General features: G+C 37.3%; 1 protein-coding gene across 5 annotated transcripts in view; it reads right to left on the bottom strand.

The window, feature by feature from the left end:
• The window catches only part of LOC103490132 (uncharacterized), a 63,681-nt gene that overhangs the window by 28,382 nt on the left and 13,194 nt on the right, over window positions 1-22,105 (bottom strand). For all 5 annotated transcript variants that reach the window (XM_008449503.3, XM_008449504.3, XM_051081629.1 and 2 more), the window contains 2 exons: window positions 16,181-16,277; window positions 1,536-1,705 (listed from right to left, as the gene is read on the bottom strand). In XM_008449503.3, the coding sequence (XP_008447725.1) occupies window positions 1,536-1,705; window positions 16,181-16,277 (267 nt within the window). The remainder of the gene's footprint in view (window positions 1-1,535; window positions 1,706-16,180; window positions 16,278-22,105) is intronic.

Genomic DNA, 22,105 nt, shown 5'->3' with positions numbered 1-22,105 from the left:
GCTTTCAAACAGGTCGTTCATGGGTTTTGTTTTAGATCTCTACATGAGGATCTTTGTTTCAAGCCCAAAAGTTCGTTTTTGTTTCTATTCTTCACAGGTTTCTATTTTCAACCAACAAATTTTTCGTGTTTTTGTTCTTCATGGATTTTCGTTTCCAGCCAGATATGCTGGCTTGATTTGGAAGTTTTCTTTACAAACTCAAGTTGTTCGCATTTCTACCCCTTGAGTTTGGGGGAGGATGTTAAAAGGTTTAACTCACCAATTCCTCTAAAAGCTTAAGTTGATGGGTGAGGGTACATTTTATAATATCCAACACTCTCTTCACTTGTAGGCTAGAAATATCCAAAAAGTTCCACGAAATGGAAATTAACATTAAATGAGAATGACATAAAGTTGTTTGGGCTTGAACACAAGACCTTCCTGGACCACTTACTCTGATACCATATTAAATCACCAATTCACCCAAAAGCTCAAGCTGATGGGCGAGGATAAATTTAATATAATATCCAACAAAAGAAAATTACGGTTTAGTCCTAATCATTATTTTCCTTCTTGGTATTTTCCTTTTATGTATTTTCCTTTAGTGAATTGTTGGTGTCTATTCATCCACCTTTGTAAAAGATTCATTATGTACTCTATTTATTCAATGTAATACACAAAATTAATAATACATCTGACAGAAATTACCCTCAAAATATCAAGCACCAACAAACCAGCCAAACTCACAAATTAACACTTACAAAAGAAGCAGCAACAATATCAAATCTTACTTATTTATTTATTTTTGTAACCAAGACAAACTTCTTTATTAATAATAACAAAGTACAAGAGAGTTATACAATAAGCATAATAAAGAAGCCTAGAGAGCCATAAACAAGGGGATCAAAAGGTGCATCCGGACATCTCAACTAGATTGACACCCCCTTAGCACCAAAACATTATATCTCCATTAAAGCTAGAAATAAAATTTAAGCCAAACTGTTAGGTTACCAAATCACAGAAAATATATGAAAACACAGACAAACTATATTGGATCACAAAAAATATATGAAAACACAAGGATAACTATGCTGCAATATCAAGAAAAAATTACAATATCAACAGCCCCTCGAGAGGGTTATGTTCCTTTATTTATAATCAAAGCACTGCTAGCTAATTACTATTCAACCCTAACTAAAATCTTAATAGTAGTTCCAAATATACCCATGTCAGTGGTTTCACACAAACTAAACCCCAAACCAAAGGCCGTTAAAAGAAACTCCATCAATCGGCAACTGGAGAATTCTTGTACTCATATTTTCTTAGTAATTAAAATGTAGAGAATTTTAAACCAAATAAATAACAAGAAATCTCCCAGTTAAATAGGAAAAGGCAATAGGAAAATGTATAAAACCCTATAAACAACAGTGTAGGGTTGAACACAATAAATCCAATCATCAAGGCAAAGGACCACGCAGGAATAAGTCACAATCACCCCCTTTAAGCCACACAAACAATAAAGTTGTTCAAACCAATTCTATGGCAGTACAACATACCTACATCACAGGAGGGCAACTTGTGTGCACAATGAGTCAAGTACAAACGACAGTATGCAGATGCCAAAGGATCAGCTAATCCCCTAGCCATCACAACCAAGCGCTGTGTGACAACTACAGGTTGGTCAGACAAGAACCGCCAACAAGGCAATAAGGCCAACTCCAAATAACTGAAATAAGTAGAAATAACCAATTGTCAGCATAAATAATATTCCAAAAAACAGAAGGTTATTGGAGTCTAGGTAAAGGAGTTTTGTCACAATCAGACCCTCTGATCAAAGACGAAACTCATTAAAAAAAATTTCTCCTTTTATAAAAATTAAAAGCCAACAGAATTATCTCAGTACACATATGTAAGTAGGAAGGGGTTAAATTGGGTAATCGGGTAAAAGTATAGGTTCATTTCCCTTTTACCCCCACTTGTGTTTTTTTTTAACGGAGACAAGCCTCTTTATTTATTATTAAAAAAACAGACTTAAGCTCAAAGTACAGGAGTGTTATACTAAGAGCAAAAGAAAAGAGAAAAATTTAGTCTTCTGCTACAAGAAAAGCTAAACTTAGGCAACAAAGGAGATCAAAGGCTAAAAAAAAAATTTCAAACAGAAGTAATACAGCTAAACAAAACCATAACAGTAGAAATCTAAATGCAAAGCATAATCAAAATTTTCTCTCATAAAGAACCAATTCTAATCTAAAAACTTGCAAGAAGATGCAACCGACTACCTCGAAGCTACCTTGCCATATTAATCCAAAAACTAGAGGAAGCTTGTCACACTCCGCCCCACACATGCCCTTGCTTGCCATGCGAGACGCAGTATGACTTAAGTATCGTTGACGTGTTAAACGCCAAAGACACCTAGTCTTGAGGTTCTTCGCCTAACCTCTTAAACTTAACATAAATAGTACTCTTTAGGCAATATAAACACTTAACACAAGAAGTAAGCTAAACTCGGTCTTTATTACTTAAATCAAGCAATTACAATACTTTCCAACACTTAGCCAAAAATACAAGAACAGCACTTAAACTTATATCGAAACACCTAGCAGCTTCCCCCCCAATCCGCTGCTCACCCTTTCCTTACTTGGCCTAAACGCCTGATTCCTGGAAGATAAAACTTTAAAACGTAAGTCAACAGACTTAGTAAGGTTTTAAGAAATCATTTTCGCAAAATATCTATTGTAAACATCATTTCACATAACAAATCATACACGCTCAACATTTCGCATAAACACACATTAGTCAACAATCATTCCTTTCGCCAAGAATCCCAAATCATTCGCTACGCTAAGTCTCATTACTTCGCGTTTAGACTACTGTAACAGCAGCATCCGAAAATATTTTGATTCGATCTTATTGCTCAAGCTGCTAACACAATGCAGTCCTTTTCTACATTGGCAAGCTTCACTCCACCACGTAGTCCTTTTCTACATGGCTACTCTTTATGTACACATAACAGTTAGCTCATCGATAGGAAATAGACTAACGGTTTGAACAAACATTGAAACACATAAAACATACTTTGAAACATATCATAAGCTTTTCTTATACATCTCTTTAGAAATAGTTAGAGACAAATCATTATTTCAAATCAGTAAAGACTTTATAAGAAAGCTTTTAACATTAAGACGTTTGGAAGAAAACACTCCCCTTACTAGGTTACTCAAACCCGAACTGCTTCTCTTCTTCTTCTTCTTCTTCTTGTGTAGACACTTTGGCGGCACTTCAACAATTAATCTTTTCTCTTCAAAATTTCAAAATAATCATCCTTAACATTCTGATCCCATCCTCTATTTTTACTACTCCTTAAACAAGCTTAGTCATGCTTAAACTCTTAACAGCTTCCCAGCTCTTACTCTTGATGGTGCACTTGTAGTCTTAAGGTTTAATTTAAGCATGCTTAACTTAATCTCTACACGTGTCCCATTACAAAACTTAGGAAATTTCTGGGAAGTTTCCTTACTCTTCTCGCCTAATCTTTCATATCGCAAAACACCTTAATCGCATAATCATTTAATCTTCAAATCTTATCACTTTACCTTTCTCACGAACTAACTTAATTGTCAACTCTTAACGCGTAGTCTTGCTTCATCGCCAAGCCTTAACTTCTCTTCATAACCTTTCCTTCAAAAAGCCTATTTTTACACAGCCAGAATTATAACCTTCTAACTTAGGTGTGGGTCTTACAAAGCTCGAAAAAGTCTCCAATATTTCAGCAGCATAAAGGCTTTTACTAGCCACCCACATGAAGAGAAATCCAAGAAAGACTGAAGTTGGTCCAACATCAAGGAGAAATACATTAACGGCTGAAGAACCAAATTAGAATAATTCCACAATTAGCAACTATCGACTTTAAATGATCTAGTATTCTCAAGACTGGGGACAAGAATGAGTTGCAAAAGGCAAATTTTTGGATCTTGGCTATTCCTTGCATTGAAACAGGCATTGAGATATGTTTCTAAAGGCTCTAAATGTTTCTGACTTTCAAGCTTAATTGACCTATCCAAATGCTCCTAGTCCTCACTACTAATGCTAAAAGGGGAGTCAAAAGAAGACTCACCCTTCTTGTTGAATTGGTTGAAAGAGGTTTTGCTCAAAAGCCCCTAAAAATTTAACCTTGGAGTTAGGCATAGAAAACTCAAAGTACTTAAATTGGGTAGAGTGAGAATGATGAGAAACTGACTTAGAAGAACGGGCTGGAGCTTGAACTTGGGTGCAACTAACTTCCAATAAATCTGAATTAGCCTCTAAAAACAGCTTGGAGCTGCTGGAATGAGCTGATGAAAGAGAATGAGCACGATTTTCCTCAAACACAACGGGTACTTGATCTTCAAATATCTAGGCTTTTAAGGAATGTTTTGCCAAAATCTTCTTTGATTTTTTCTTTTCCAGATGAAGTACTTCGAAAAGGGTTTCGAGTAACGTGGGAAGATCTTAGCATATTTCTTTCATTTTGTTAGTTATATATAATTAAATTTGCCTTCAACCACTAATTTAAGCTTTTAGGTGAATTGGTAGTTTAATATGGTATCAGAGTAGGTGGTCCAGGGAGGTCCTGCGTTCAAACCCCTGCATTGTTGTTTCCTCCCCAATTAAAATTGACTTTACTTGTTGGACCTTTCAAATATTTCAAGCCCACAAGTGAGAGCGAGTGTTAGTGATGTATAATTAAATTTTCCTTCAACCACATGCTTAAGTTTTTGGGTGAATTGGTAGTTTAATACTTTTTAAATTTGCTCTCAAACCTGACTTGGCTAAGGAATAAAAAGAAGAAGAGGAAAGGGAAAATGAAGATGAAGGGTTGAAAGAGGATCGGCCGTAGAAATGGGAACTAAATTATCTTTCTTTAAGAAAATATCAATTGAATTAATACGAGAGTTTAACTTCTTGTTCAAAGGATTAGAGGAGATTGGATCACCAAAAGATGGGTTACTGACTGGTTGAAGTGACTTTCCAGCTGTAAAAGAAGGCACAACCGCTATTTTCTCTTTCTTCATTAAAAGTTCCTCATCAACTTCCTCTATCTTGTTCCTTTCAAAACTGGCATTCTTATTCTCTCTTCCCCTTTCCCTAGAGTCCAAATTTAAATTTATCATCACTTCAAGGGAGGTATTCGATGTCGGCAAGGCTAATTTCTGGCAAGCTCCCTATTTCAAAGCTTCAAAAGGATTTCTTGTACATGAAAGAATATTTTTGATTGATCTTACATATTCCACCCCCTCTGGAAAGAATGAATCTTCACCAACTCCTTCATCTTTCAAAGTCTGGTTTAGTCTTTGCAAGTCAAACGGGTTTGAATAATCCTCAAATGATAAACGGCCCTTGGTTAATGGAGAAGGCTCAATCTATTCAAAATCACCTAAGTGTAAGAAAAATTCCCTCGATTGAAGAATGTTATTTCTAATTTAGCTAGTATGAAACCATATTGGTTTCTTTTTACTTGAATCTTTTCTTCGGAAACATTTAGTAGGTTGAGCATTTCAAAAGCAAATTCTTCCCGACCTCTAAAAAGATCTCCTATAACTTTGAACGTTTGATTCCTCCAATAATCAAGAGTGCAGTTTTTTATTTTAATCCATCCTCCATAGCCTTTAATAATTGATAGTCTACTATGTTTACTTTTGCTCCATTTCTCAAACTTTAAATGAAAAGGACCCACTACTTGTCATCTTGTCGTAACTCTTCTTTTCCAACGAACTCTTCTTTTCCAACGAACTCTTCAAGAAAACCTTCAGCCATAAATCAAAGCGTTCTCTGCAAACAATAGATTAATGATTATTTTTTATTAAAAAAGAACCTCTAAGGTTTTTCTATTTCCTTCCAATCATCAAACACAAATAATCTTGAAATAATTCATAGACTATCGAAGTCTTCTTTTAAAACTTCTGAATTTTTAATCACCAAATGTTGAGTTGCACCTAGAATGTCTTGAGGTCAGAATAGGGGAAAAAAGTGCTCTTGAAAGATAGCACTTTATAACTGTACCTACTTTTTGACATAACCCAACATACTTTTGAAACAGACCACTTCTTCCCCTGTTCTGATAGATCTATACCTTCTCTCATGGAAAAGAGACGTCATAACCCAACCTACTTTTGACATAAATTTACCCTGTGTTCAAACTCTTTAAATAAAAGTCTTCCTCCTCATGTATAAAACACAATTGAATAATCTTCTACGTTCAAGAATTCTCCAAGAATTAGTCTACATCAAATTGGTATTAGAGTGCCTTCATGAAAGGACCTGATGCTGATCAAGAGCACCAACAAGAATCTCAACTCTCCTACCTTAGATGCAGAAACATCATCTTTCTCCCTCAATCCATCAACTAGAAATTAACTCTTGTAGAAAGTTCAACGTGAAATTGCTAGAAATTCTAATCAATATGGTTGGAATTATGGCCACAAATTTGTGCATCCAACAAGCCGTAGAAAATCTTAATAAGTGAGAGATTTCAATCATTGCAGCTCCAAATAATGCATTCTCTATCCAAGAACAACACCATAAACTTCCATGCAATCAAGAACAACATGAATTTGCAGTCAAGAACATGGGAATTATGTTGGATCTCAAATCCAACAATGAACTTCTCAAGAAGAGAATATACTTCTTTATTGAAATTCAGTCAAACGATTACAATGTAAAGGAAATTCAAATTGCACAAACTGCGATTCGAATGATAAAACTCTCCCTCACTTTTAATCTGTAAACTCTCTCTTGCAAGTGTTCTACGGAATAGATCAACTACTTCTCATAGATGCTAACTAACTCCAACTGTAACAATTCCTTCTATTTATAGGCTATGCTATTCCCCAGTGGTCCCACCCTTCTCTAACAACTATATCAGTCTTTTCATAATTAGTTACACGATTATTATTCTTCTTCTCTCTCCTACAATATTGGTGTATAATGGGAGGTCTAACATTACATTTCCCCCTCCAGGTCCTCAAGGTGGAAATCAGGAAAAGACCGTTGAAAGTTGTCATATTTCTCCCAAGTCGCCTCGTGTCTCGGCAATCCTTTCTAGCTCATCAGTACCTCCCAACTTCCTTGATCATTCTTCTGATATCCATAAACCTCATCTGGCACGAGAATCCACTCATGGTTCTCTATCATATAAGGAGCTATTTCCTACGAATTTTGACGTTCACCAAGGGCCCTTTTTAACTCCAACACATGAAAAACATGGTGGATAGTAGCTGTTGGTGGTAACTCCAGTTTGTAGGCAACAGGCCTGATTCTTTTGAGGATTTTATAAGGGCCAAAATACTTGGGAGAAAGTTTCTCATTCTTCCTCCTCTTCCACATAGAAATTTGCTTGTATGGTCGCAATTTCTGATAAACCATGTCACCTCCTCAAACTTTACATGTATGTGCTTCATGTCGGCATAAGATTTCATCTTCTCTTATGCTACTCTCAAATGTTCTTTCATTTCTTCGAGCACTATGTCCCTTTCTTTTAGTTGTTCATCAAGGGTGGAATTAGAGGTATCATGATCTCCATAATAAATGAGTGGCGGTGGCATTCTTCCACAGACTGCTTGGAAAGGGGAAACTCTCAAAGATCTCTAATATGTGGTATTATACCGGTACTCTGCCCATGGAATCCATTTAATCCACTCCTTCGGCCTTTCTCCACAAAAACATCTCAAATAAATTTCAACAGATGTGTTTACTACCTCTGTTTAGCCGTTGGCTTGTGGGTGATATGCTATACTTCTATTCAGCTTAGTACTAGCCAATCGAAATAGTTCTTTCCAAAAATTACTTAGAACGATTCTATCTCTACCAGAAACAATGAATTGTGGAAATCCATGTAATCTCACTATCTCCTTCACGAATAGTTCAGCAACTGTTTTAGCATCGTGTGGATGTTTAAGAATCAAGAAATGACCATACTTACTAAAATGATCCACAACAACCAGAATCACTTTATGTCCAGCTGCCTTAGGTAACCCTTCGATAAAATCCATTGAAATGTCCTACCACAATCTATTTGGAATTTCCAATGGGGTTAGTAAACCAACAGGGGTTAGAAACAAGGATTTGCTCCTTTGGCAAATAGTGCATTCTTCACAATATTTTTGCACATCATGTTTCATTCCATCCCAATATAATTCTCCGGTCAGCCTCTTGTAAGTTCAAAGAAATCCAGAATGACCCCCAAAAATAGAGTCGTGATATATATGTCAGATGGATGGAATTAAGGAAGAAGCCTTTGCAATCACCAATCTTCCTTTATATTGCAGCATATCATTTTGTACACAATAATTCTTCACTTCTTCTTTATTCTGAAGTTCCAATAATACTCTCTTCAGTCGTTCATCCTTCTCAACTTCTTCCTTAATAACCTTCAAGTCAATCATTGTTGGAGCTGTGAGTTGATTTAGATGCACTGCTGGTGGCATCCTAGACAAAGCATCTACAACTTTATTCTCAAACCCTGATTTACATACAACTTCGAATGAATACCCCAACAATTTCACAATCTACTTTTGATATTGCGGTTGTATCACCCGCTGCTCAAGCAAGAACTTAAGAGAACGTTGGTCTGTTTTCACTATAAACTTCCTCTCTAAAAGGTATGGCCACCACCGTTGCACAGCCAATATCACTGTCATTAGTTCCCTCTCATAAACCGGTTTTACATGACCTCTTACAGCCAAAGTGTGACTAAAAAATGCTATTGGCCGCTTGTTCTGCATCAATACAGCTCCTACCCCAAACCCTAAAGCATCTGTTTCCACTTCAAAAGTCACACTAAAATCAGGCAATGCTAAAACTAACAATGTAATCATAGCTTCCTGTAATTTTGTAAAGGCTAGTTGGGCTTCATCTGTCTATTTAAAAGCTCCCAACTTAAGCAATTGTGTTAAAGGTGCTGCAATTGTATTATAGTTTTGAACATATCTTCTATAGTACCCGGTTAACCCAAGAATCCTCTTATTTCTCTTACATTAGTTGGAACAAGCCACTGTTTAATAGATCTTATTTTTTTGGATCAACTTCCACACCTCTTCCAGAAACAATATGACCTAGATACTCAACTCTTGGATACACAAAGCTGCATTTCTTTTTGTTAGCGTACAGTTTACGCTCACGTAAAATTTCTAACACAACCTCCAAATGTTGTAAATGTTCATCCATTCCTCAAATATAAATCAGAATAAGTAAGACCTGAATATGGAGTTCATTAACAATTGAAAAGTGGCCGGAGCATTTGTTAGACCAAAAGGCATCACTAGAAATTCGTAGTGACCTTCATGGGTCCTAAATGCTATCTTTTCTACATCTTCCTTATTCATTCTAATTTGATGGTAACTGGCCTTTAAATCAATCTTAGAAAATAAGTTCGCACCATTTAATTCATCAAATAATTCTTCTATTACAGGAATAAGGAACTTATTTGGAATCGTGACATTGTTGAGGGCCCTGTAGTCAACACAGAACCTTCAGCTCCCATCTTTTTTCTTAACCAGCAAAACAAAACTTGAGTAAGGGCTTGTGCTTGGTCGTATTACCCCTAAAGTGAGCATTTCATCAACTAGTCGTTCCATTTCTGCCTTCTGTTGAAAACCATACCTGCAAGGTCTTATGTTTACTGGATCAGTCCCCATCTTCAAATGGATATGATGTTCAATGGCTCTTCTTGGTGGTAATTCTTTTGGCCAATCGAACACATCCTTGAATTGAACCAATACTCTATCAACCTCTGTACGAACTTGTGGTGCTTCTTCTTCTACTGTAATTTCCTTCAATCATATCCACCCTTCTAAAGCTCTGCACTCGACTAGATATCCCTGATCTGAATCAGTCCACATCGTCACCAAAGTTTTCAAACTAACTATAGTCTATGCCAAACTTGGATCTCCCTTAATTACCACTTTTTTATCCTCTTGGAAGGTCATAGTTAGATTACGCCAATCCATCTCCATGACTCCTAATGAATAGAGCCACTGCATTCCAAGGATTGCATTAACTCCTAAACCCTAACCCTTGGTAAGAATTCAGCAACCACTCTCCATTCATTCAACATGATCTCTACATTTTCGCAGATTCCCTTTCCCTTGATGGTTGTGCCTAAACCCAAGATGACCCCATAATGAGAGGTATCTTTGGTATGTAACTTCAGATCAGTCACCAATTTCTCCGAGATAAAATTAGGTGTTGCTCCACAATCGATTAGCACGACTATTTCTTCCCCCAAAAGTTTTCCCCTAACTTTCATGGTGCCAGGATTCGTGAGTCCTACAACAAAGTTATTCGAAAGCTCCACCATAGCATTCACTTCCTCATCTAATTCAACCATATTCAGCTCCTTATGATCATATACTCCTCTTCAATTATCTCTTCTTCTGTATTATCTGCTCTCACCATAAACATACGTAATTCCCTCAGCTCTACTTCTTTACATTTATGCCCATAATAGTATTTCTCATCACATCTGAAACACAAGCCTTTCTCTCTCTTGGCTTTAAATTCGACGTTAGATAACCTTTTACTCGAGCCTTCATTTTTAACTTCTTCATTTGCTGATCCTCGCAAGGTAATAGTCCTCATTGGCGTTGAATTTCCTGCCTTACTCTCATTTAAAATAGGAAAGGTGTTGGCCTTGTTCAAATTCGCCGGATTCCCTCTGAATATCAGGATAAGTTGGCCTCTCTTCGAATCATTTCCCTGATTTCAGCCTTTTGGGCCAATCTCATCATTTGTGGAAGCCCAATCGGTTCAGAAAATTCAACCTCTGCTCTGATCCACGGAAATAATCCATTCATAAAAGTTTCTTCAAGCACTCTGTTAGAAAGGTCCGATAATGGTGCTACCAATCTATCGAATAAATTCAAAAACTCTTCCATAGTTGTCGTCTGCTTGATCGCAAAGAAACGACCACACAACGATCCTTCTCTGATTGATTGGAATCTCTCTAATGATTGAATCTCAAATTAGACCAATCTTTGAATTTGTCACACTCCTCCTGTGATCGGAACCAATCAAGCGCTGGACCATCAAAACCACATTAAGAACAGACTCCCTAAAAGGGGAGGGATTCAACAACAAACTGAATAAAGATTTACATGAGAATCCCTGACTCGAATTAGGACTCCAAACACGAACGCCCCTCTTTTCCTCTCTAAGACTGACCCCCTCAACCAGAGAAAGAAGAGAGACCACCTTTGTCATTTCCTTATTGGTCAAATAGCGATGGAACCCGAAAGAGAAGGATATAGAATTTCGGACCTGACCAAAAAGTCATATTGTACAATTTTTTGAATTGGATAAATGATAAAGGTGCAAAAATAAGGAGCAAAGGGAAAACTCCGCCACCAACTGATCCTCCTAGAAAAACGTGTCATAACCCTCCCCCACAAAACAACGGGTGAAATGAGAAAAAGTTGGGAGCTCAAAAGAAATATCTTTTCAAGGATTACGGTTTATGCCTATAACCCCTTTCGTGCCTATAATCCCTTTAGTCACCACTCAAGAGGATGGGTACCATACTTACTCTCGATAATCCCATGCCATAAGGGGTCAGACTCGAGGGGAAAGCGCCAAAGCCACTTCGCCAACAAGGCTCTGTTACGGAGACTTAGATTACCAATCTTTAACTCCCCAACTCATAGGGCGCCCCACCACATTCCAATTAACCAGATGGGGGCCATGACCTTCCTTTATCCTTTCCCACAAAAAAATTCTCATGTATTTTTCCAAGCTCTTGCAAATCGACCTAGAAGCCCTGAAGAGAGACAAACAATACAATAGAATCCCACTCAGCACAGAACTAATCAGGGTTAACCTGCAAGCTTTTGAAAAGAACCCTTTCTTCTATACTGCCAGTCTCTTATGAATTTTATCACATTCCTTACATACCCCCACATCCACATCCTCCATTTATAGCCAAACCCTTTTTTCATCAAAACTCTGTCCAAAAAATCCCAATCCAAACCCTTTTTTCATCAAAACTCTGTCCAAAAAATCCCAATCCAATGGTCGTAGGCCTTTTCAAAATCAAGCTTGAGCAACACACCTTCTTTTTTCCTTGATCTGTACTCCTTGATAGCTTCATTAGCAATAAAGACTTGATCCAGAATCTGCCTTCCCACCATAAAGGCCTCAGAAATAGTAGATAATATAACTTTCCTTAAACGATTAGCAAGAACCTTGGCCAAAATCTTATAAATGCTGGTGATAAGACTAATGGCCTAAAATCTTTTACTATGTTGACACTATCCTTTTTAGGAACCAAACATATGAAGGTTTCAACCAACGAACTATACCCCTTTCACAGAACTCCTTAAACACCCTCTCTAAATCACCTTTAACCAGACTCCAATTGTCTTGATAGAAGCCACAGGAAAACCATCCACTCCAAGAAATTTGTTTATATCGCAACTAAAAACAACCTTTTTAATCTCTTCCACAGTAAAAGGCCTCACCAAGTCATCATCCTCCCTAGTAAAGATAGGGCTTCAATCAATACCTTCCACAAATGGTTTAGGCCCATAAAGATTTGAGAAGAACTAGATGATTTTCTACTTAATAACCTTGCCATCTCTTGAACTCTCGCCGTTGTCTAAACACAAAAGGCCTATCTGATTCTTATTCCTTTTGCCACTCACCTTTCTATGGAAAAAGCTAGTATTATTGTCCCCTTCCTTATCCCACTTGATTTTAGACTTTTGAATCCAACTCACTTTCTCCTTCCTAATCAACTCCACAAGGTTCCCTTTTAAGCTAAACCGTTCCTCCTTAAGAACATTATCCACAAAGCCTTCCAAATCCAAAGCATCAATCTCGTCAATCCTAGCAACAATCTCCTTTTTAATCCTAATATCACCAAAGACCTCTTTATTCCACCTTTTAAGTTGACCTTTTAATGCTCTCAGTTTTTCCATGAACTGAAAACTCACCCATCTACCATAGGTAGGGGCATTCCACCAAGTCGAGATATTAGCTTTGAAAGAAGGATGATCAAGCCACATATTCTCAAATTGAAAAAGAGATGGACCCCAATTTAAAGAACCCAAGGACAGAAAGATAGGCCACTGATCAAAATCTATTCTCGACCCTTTCAATTGCCTAGGGGTACCAAACCTCTCTATCCAAGCCCTCCGATAAGAGAACCATATCGATCCTTGTTGCAGTCCTATACTTTGCTCAAGTAAACTTGCCCCCAACTAAAGAGAGGTCAAAAAGACCACTATCGTCAATGAACTTATTAAACATTCTCATGGATCTAGTAACTCTCCCACCCAAAGCCTTCTCATCGGGAGACCGAATGATGTTGAAGTCTCCCACCATGCACCACCTCAAAGCACAATAACCATAGAGATCTCCTAACTCCTCCCAAAACAACCCCTCCCTCTAATACTCAGAGGGCAATGGACTCCTGTAACCCAAAACTCTTCGCTCTCACTATCCAAAAAAGCAACCAAAATGGAATGTCTACCTCTAATCACCTCTGTGACCACACATAAACTTGAGTTCCACATGAAAAGAATCCCTCCAACTTCAGCTTCTAGAACCTCCCACTCCACCCTCCTATGCATCCAAATACTAGCAATACTCCGCTAGCAAAACGGACTCTTTTTAGTCTCCATCAATAAAACAATATCTAAACCCTCATGACTGAGCACCTCCTTAACCAACCTCCTTTTACTCTGACCCACCAAACCCCTAACATTTCAAGAGAATTTTTAATATTTTAACAAAGAAGGCCCTGCCTCCTTATTAGAGGCTTTCCTACTCCCGTAATTCACCAAACTATCCAGTTTCTTTAACTCCTAGAAAGCTTATCACTACCCTCTTTTGGTTTGCTCTTAACCCCTCCTTCCTTACCAACCTTCCTCTTTAACCCCATTCCCGCTCGTCTCCCTTAACCTCTACTCTGATGAATTTCTAAAAGGTCCAGTCCAAGTCAACAAACCCGCTTTCTTTTCGATGGAAAAATGGCTTGAAGATGGTTTGCCCCAACTGTTAAAAGATCCGGTCCATGCCTTCTTTTAAAGAAAAGAAAGAGTCGAAGAAGTAATTCACCTATCAAAGTTTCTTTCTCAAGGATGCTGGTTTGTTGAATGCCCGATCTGGCCTTCATTGGAAGGAAGAAGGAACGTTCATCCGGTGGAGATAAGGTGGGATGGCAAAAGTTCAGAGAAATGGTTAGCATCTGCATCAAAGCTCCAAATAACTCTTGCATCTCTTCCTCTTCGGCTTATCAGGCCATGATGTCAAGATTGTTTACTCATTATTCTTGGAAGGAAGTTAAGAAGTTTTTGGAGAACTTTTTTTTTAACGGGAAACAAATCTCTGGAGAAATTTTTCCAGACACAAGTTTCACTCAATCAATTCATGGACAATGAAGAAATTCTGGAAGCAGGAAATATTTCAGCAGATTGTGGGAATGTTGGTATATGGAAGCATTTTGGGAGTATGCATATGAAATTGGATTCTCCGTTGAATAGAACTCACTCTAGACCAGATTTTTAAGAAGCTATGGAGGATAGATTCGAATTTTAAATTTACACTTTGGCTTACTGGAAAAGTTTGGTCTTTACGCAATTGAGAACCATAAATTTTTGTCTTCCCAGATTAGTTTTTTTAATTTAGAAGGATGATGTTTTCTTGCATATATATTTCTCTATTTACTTATTATTGTTCCCTCGTACTTTGAGCAATTAGTCTCTTTTCATTTCGTTTCCATTTCAATTCCAAAGGAGGGACAAAAAGTTAAATGTCATGAAATACTCAATAAGATGATCCTTCATTTAGGTTTAATATTTTAGGTTTTTTTTTTTTTTTTTGTAAACTGATATGGAATTATTAAACCACCAATTCACCCAAAAGCTTAAGCAGTGGTTAAAGGAAAATTTAATCATATGTCACTAACACTCCCACTCACTTGTGGGCTTGAAATATTTTAAAAGCTCAACAAGTGGAAACCAATTTTAATCGGGGAGAAAACAATTCAATGGCTTGAACACAGGACCTCCCTGGACCACATGCTCTAGTACAATATTAAACCATCAATTCACCCAAAAGCTTAAGCTTGTGGTTGAAGGCAAATGTAATTATATATCACTACAACTCCTACTCACTTTTGGGCTTGAAATATTTGAAAGGCTCAACAAGTGGAAACCAATTTTAATTGGAGAGAAAACGACAATACAATGGCTTGAACACAGGACCTTCCTGGACCACCTACTCTAGTACCATATTAAACCATCAATTCACCCAAAAGCTTAAGCTTGTGGTTGAAGGCAAATTTAATTATATATCACTAACAGAAATATGTTCAAGCAGCAAAAGTGGACAACCTGAGGATGGAGTAACAAGAGAGGAACAAATATAAAAAAAAGCCATCTAGGTGCCAATAGCCATGAATAGACTATAATTACAAAAGTCTTGTGATTTAAGCTCCACAAGAAGCCAAACATTGTACATTATTCTAGATTTTAATGCAATATAATGTTTCTATTCCAATAATTCAATTACAGGTTACGTAGTCTTTTTATATAGGAGTAAGACTTCTAACATAAAAGGAAAGAATCGTGATAAGAATAAAATAAAATCATTTAATAATTTTACAGCTAACAAATGAATCATCTGAAGTCAAATTATTCTCAAACCAAATAAAGAAATTGCAATCAGATATGAACATTATCCAATATCAGATGAAAAAATTAAATCATTCTAAATAATGAGCCAAGAAATATAACTAGCTCTATTCCAATAACATATCTTCAAAGTTGTGAGGGAACAACGAAACCATTTGAGCAATTAGTAAATATCTGAGAGTGTGTGTGTCTGTGTATATGTGGTGTCTTGCGGCAGGGGGCAAGTAAAATGCATCATCTAATTATTATTCTCTTCTGATTCTTTTTCTCAAAACAAAAGAATATGCAAGAACTGACTAAGTACAAGTCCATTATTCATGGTCACCCAACTAACCTTGCCTTCTAAAAGAAGTTCTGATCTAGTAGAATCCATATTCTATGGACAATTAACCTCATCAAATGAAATTTAGGTCATGTTCAAAATTCCCACTTTACATAGAAGCAAAATGACAGTATTATATATATCTACTGAAAAATATCAGAGAATGAAAACCTCAATAAGTTACAAATAAACCAATAAAAAAATGACTGTTTACATGCGTGGAAGAAGTTCTTGAATGGCACCAATTTTGCAAAACCAGTTATGACATGTTTCCTTTGCGTTTTGGCAAATGTCCTTTATTTTAAAGTTCTCTGCATCAAAATCACAATAACAAGAAAATCAAGCTGATTATTTAGGGAAAAAAATAATAATTAACTAAATTTTTTCTGGTGTATCCAACTAAAACTATACATTGTTTAACTTGAATTTGGGAAAATATGTGTGTACATTGAATGTCATATCGAAGAAAGTCGCTTATTGTGAGCAAATAGAAGAAAGTCAATGCATGCAATGACAAATCTATTATGGGTGCACATATGCAATTATTTATGCAAGCACTTCTATGTTCTATGATTTTGTGATGCCCTTACATGTGGTAATGCTTGGAATCGTTGTGGTGTGATGACAAATCTATTATGGCCCAATGGGTGCACAAATGCAATTTTATTTATAAATGTGAGTTATGCATATTTGCTTCGTAGACGTGCGTGTTTGACTTCTTCACAAAGGGTTAATAACAGAGTATTTTTAATATGCACACTTTCCAAATATGTGATTTTTTTCTGGTAAGGGCAAAGACGTACAGGCAGTTGACAAGACACTTTTCAAGGATCCCAGTATGATTACAACAATCAAGGCCTTATGAAGAGAAATGCAAGGCCGCTCTGGGGGCAGTGTCAAGCCAGAAGCAAAGTTTACTCTGATATGCTTGTGAAGGTACAGAAGGTGGACTTAGACCAGAAGGGCTTTAGAATTGTTGGGGAAAAACAAAGCTCCAGAACCCTACGGCTTCACAGTCTGGGATTACTTCAAGGATAACTTTGAGAAATTGTTTGGGGAATTTTACAGGAATGGGAGGTTGAATTCTTGTGGAAAGAAAATTTTATTTGCCTAATCTAGAAAAAAGAAGATGTTGTCGGTGTTCAAGACTTTAGACCAATCAATTTAACCACTTTAATACATAAGCTTTTGATAAGGTGCTAGCCGAAAGCCTCAAAATCATGACTACCGTAATCGCCCCCACTCAAAGCACATTGATTGAAGGAAGGAAAATTTTGGATCCAATCCTTATAGCAAATGAAGTAGTGGAGTATCATTCTAAAAAGAAAAAGAGTGGATTCTAAAATTGGACTTGGAAAAGGCCTTGAGTAGATTGGGAGTTCTTTGCAAAAATTCTCATAGGAAAAATCTTTGACACCAGTGGATCAAGGGCTATATTCCTAATTCGAATTTTTCAATTTTCATTAACGGGAGACCAAGAGGGAGAACCAAAGCTACAAGAGGAATTAGGCAAGGAGGCCTGCTTTCACCCTTCATTTCTTATTAATCAGCGAGCTTTTAAGTGCCTTGTTAAATAGGTTTTATGAAGAAGGAAAGTTTGAAGGGCTAAAGGTGGGGGAAAACTGCAGTCATGTCTACTGCCTTCAATTCATTGATGACACATTAATTTTTTGTAGATAAGATGGTATCCTGGAAGTTCTTGAGAAGACAGTTGAATTTTTTGAGCGGAGCTCCGTGCAGAAGATTAATCGGGAAAAATTGGCGCTTTGTGATATTAACATTGAAGATGATAAGTTGATTGAAGGGGCATCCAAGCTGAACTCTAAAGCCTCACATCTTCCTTTCTCTTACCTTGGGCTGCCCCTCGGTGGTTATTCTAAGCAAGCTTCTTTTTGGCAGCCGGTAATTGACAAAATTCAAGAAAAATTGGAAAAATGGAAAGGATACAACTTATCAAGAGGAGGTCATGCCACTTTATGTAAGTCTGTTCTTTCCCATAACCCCAAGTATTATATGTCAATATTCTTAAAACCGGTAAAGGTGATCCAATAAGTGGAGCGTTTGTTAAGAAATTTCTTTTGGAAAGGACACTTAGGAGGTAAATTGAATCATCTATTCAAATAAAACTTGGTGACCCGAATGCAAAAGGATGGGGGTCTTGGTTGTGGAGGCTTGGTAAATAGAAATCTTGCTCTTCTAGCCAAAGGGGGATGAAGATTTTTCAATGAAGAAAACTCCATTTGGGTGCAGGTAGCAAAGAGCATACATGGAGAAAGCCAATGCAATTGACATACCAAAGGAAATATTTCTTGCAGCCTTTGCAGTCCTTGGTTAGCATTTCAAGGAGCTGAAAACAAGTGGATTCGTTGGCCATGTTTAAACTTGGTAGTGGCACAAGAATAGCCTTTTGGCATTATCCTTGGGCTGATTTGTTTCCACTCAGAGACTCTTCTCCAAGGTTGTTTAGAATCTCATCAAATCTGAATGGGGCAGTTCAAGAATTATGGGATCCGTTTACAACATCTTGGTCTCTAAATCTCAGGAGGCAATTAAAGGGTCTTTGATTATGACTTTAAGAAGAATGTTCTGCATCTTCTTCTTCTTTTTTTTTTTTTTTCTGAAAAGGAGATGAGTCTCAAATTTTTTATTAATATCGAGACTAATGCTCAAAGTACAAGAGAGCACACAAGTCACAAATAGAGAGATTGAGGATCAGCAAGCAAACCCGAATATCTCAACTAGGTTGACACCCCTTAGCGCCCTCATCATCCCTTCCAAATAACTAACATCAAACAATCAATCAATTACGGGCCAAATCCGCCCCCACCCCATACAAAGAGTCCTAAGAGAACAATGTTAGCCCATACAAGACAACTACAAGGAGTAGATCCAAAAAAAGAAATGAAATACAGAAAAACAACCAAAATATAACTACAAGAAAAACTAACAATCTTGAAAAATAAAAACCCTCCAATTTAAGCTAATCTCCTGAATGCTATAAGTTTCAAATTCTTTATTTAGGGAACACCAAGCTGAAGTGTTACGGACTGCCGACTCAAAACGGTCTAACCACCTCATCTCCTTGTTGCCCATACAAGACAACTACAAGGAGTAGATCCAAAAAAAGAAATGAAATACAGAAAAACAACCAAAATATAACTACAAGAAAAACTAACAATCTTGAAAAATAAAAGCCCTCCAATTGAAGCTAATCTCCTGAATGCTATAAGCTTCAAATTCTTTATTTAGGGAACACCAAGCTGAAGTGTTACAGACTGCCGACTCAAAACGGTCTAACCGCCTCATCTCCTTGTCATGGAATGTCCTTTAATTCCTCTCGACCCACAAACCTGCAAACAGGGCTTTAACCATGTTTCCCCATAAAAGTCGTTTCTTTTTCAGATTATGCCCCAATGAAAGCGGTTGTACATAAAGACTAAAGTTATTTCCACAAACCCAAGCAGTTCGAAAAACAGAAAAGAATTTCCTCCAACAGATTGCAGAATACAAGCAAACAAAGAACAAGCTGTAACTCCTCCCCCTCATTTTTGCATAGGGGACACACGGATGGAGAAAGGCAGCTATTCATAAGCTTCCACTGCATAACCGAGGAGCAGTTTAAAGCCCCAAAAATCATTATCCAGCTGAGAATGTTGACTCTCCTTGGGCTTTTAGTCGTCCATAATGCTTTATATAATATGCCATTTATTGGTGAAGGAGAGAGATGAGAGGTTAACGACTTTACTGAAAATTTTCCTGAAGGTTCAAATAGTCATACTCTTTTATCTAGATTATCCGAGATTGCCTTTCTCGAAATTGACTCCAGCATGTCTTGGTATTCCAAAATTCCACAATCAACAGAAAATGATAGACCATGAGGAAATCGAGTGATCTCAATGATCTGCAACCAAACCATTTGGCAAGAGAGCAATCCTAAAGAGTTTAGGAAAACAGATACCAAGGGAAATGTCACCAACCCACTGATAAGTCCAGAATGCAATGCGGGACCCATTTCCAAGCTTAAGTATGGCCAAGGTATCCACTTTCCTCCAGCTTCTTGAGATAGAAATCCATGGACTTCTCAAACTATTTCCAGATTTTTCCTTTGTGTGCCAATCAGAACTTTCTTGCCCGACAAAGGAGATACAGTACACAATATTTCCACAAGCTAACAAGACAAGACTAGATCTCTTTGATAGTTATGAATGGGAATCAACTAAAGATCAAGCACACTACAAGAAGGTGGTAGAGGACAGTCGTGTTTACAAATTTCTCACCGACCTCAATGATAAATTTGACGAGATTAGAAGTAGAGTAACTAGTAGAAAACTCATAGGAAGCCTGCAAACTGGAAAAACAAGCCAGGTGATAAAGGTAACAATCAGTCCACACCTCCTATTGCTAATAGAGTTGATTCCAATCCATTCAGCAAATAGCATGTTGATCAACTCCTAAAGTTGCTAAAGATCAATTCGCCATTGGGTAATTGATACGCACCTAAAATGTGCATGTTTCGACCTTTATTTAGCATGGTTTTTTATATGATTTGGTTGGATTTGATGTCATTTGTTAGTGATTTTAGGGTTATGTTCGAGATAGAAATTCAATGTCGAAATGAGCCAGAAGGAGCCAAAATATGCCCAAAGCAGTCAATCCCGAGCCAAGCATCGAAAAAGAGGGAAGAACAGTGGAAAAGAAGTCCATGGAGTGCCAAAAACAGGGCAGCGTCACGCAATGACCCCGACCCTTTTTCCAAAGTTGAGTGCTGCAATAGCTTAGAAGCGTCGTGGTCCTCCCAGAGAACGTTGTGGCACTAGGTGAAAAATGTTGTTGCGCTATGCATAGTGCAGTGTTGAACTTTGATAGAGGGTTAGAGTGTCGTGGCGCTGTCTTGAAGCGTCGCAATGCCAAAACTACAAAAAAGGAAATTGTGTTATTTTTGGGAATCTTTTTCTATATAATCTCCTAGGGTTTTGGTTGCCAAAGGAAAGCATCCACATCATGAAATTCAGAGCTTTAAAGAGAGTTTTAAGTCGGGAAAAACTGAGAAACATTAGAGGTTCATTTGGAGGTCATTCGAAACCCCAAGCTGCAAATCAAGGCGAGATTGACAGGCTTCAAGAATGGAGATTGCTTCGAGAGTAGTTTTTCTTCATTTTCTTTACTTTTCTTTCCTGATCATGGTTGTTGCAATATATGAGATTACTTTTGTAGCAACGATGTGTGGTTAAACACTATAGCTCTAGGGTACTGATGAACTTATTTATTGAATTTATGTTAATGCAATAGTATTTTCTGAATAGATAATTGGTAGACCAAATTAAGGTAAGTTCTCTCCCCTTTCTCCTCTCTCCTCTTTCCTCTCTCCTCTCTCCTCCACCACATCCTCCCCGGATTAGCCAAGCCTCTCCGATGAGCCCCTCACCATGGAAATTGCTAGCTGGAAAGTTAATCAATCACATTATTATATTTGGAAAGAGAATGAAGACTTTATTATTGAAGATGTGGAAGCTAACAAATCCATATCAATCTCCAAATTTCAACTCCAATGGACTTTGCATACTATTTCATATCTCCTTAATAATCCAGTAGACCGCTTCTTCAAGAAAAATAGTGAAATTGACTGAGAGTGAATGAAGATCTTCAAGTTCCAAGCCAACTCAGGTTGGATCCTTAGCCGTTACATTTGGCCTTATTCAGAAGGTCACTCTACCCTTAGAATCTGCTCAGGAGTTAACATGCAAAGTTGGTCTTCCTTCTTTAAAATGCTGAAAAGTATGTAGATATAGTTGAATACTCCATATGGTTCTCAGACATTTCTATCAAAGCTCCCTCCCAACCTTCGATGGAAAAAACAAAGTTGTGTTGCTATGGTCAAATCCAAAATCTCCAACCAATCAGTACCTAGATTTGGAAAAATGAAACTATTAAACCACCAATTCACCCAAAAGCTTAAGTGGTGGTTAAAGGAAAATTTAATTCTATATCACTAACACTCCCCCTCACTTGTGGGCTTGAAATATTTGAAAGGCCCAACAAGTAGAAATTAATTTTAATTGGGAAGGAAAGGACAATGCAGGGGCTTGAACACAGGATCTCTCTGGACCAGCTCTAATACCATATTAAATCACAATTTACC

Source organism: Cucumis melo, chromosome 1, assembly GCF_025177605.1.
Source record: "Cucumis melo cultivar AY chromosome 1, USDA_Cmelo_AY_1.0, whole genome shotgun sequence".
Taxonomy (NCBI): Eukaryota; Viridiplantae; Streptophyta; class Magnoliopsida; order Cucurbitales; family Cucurbitaceae; genus Cucumis; species Cucumis melo.
The sequence above is the reverse complement of the archived record's forward strand: the minus strand, read 5'-3'. Positions and strand labels throughout refer to the sequence as shown.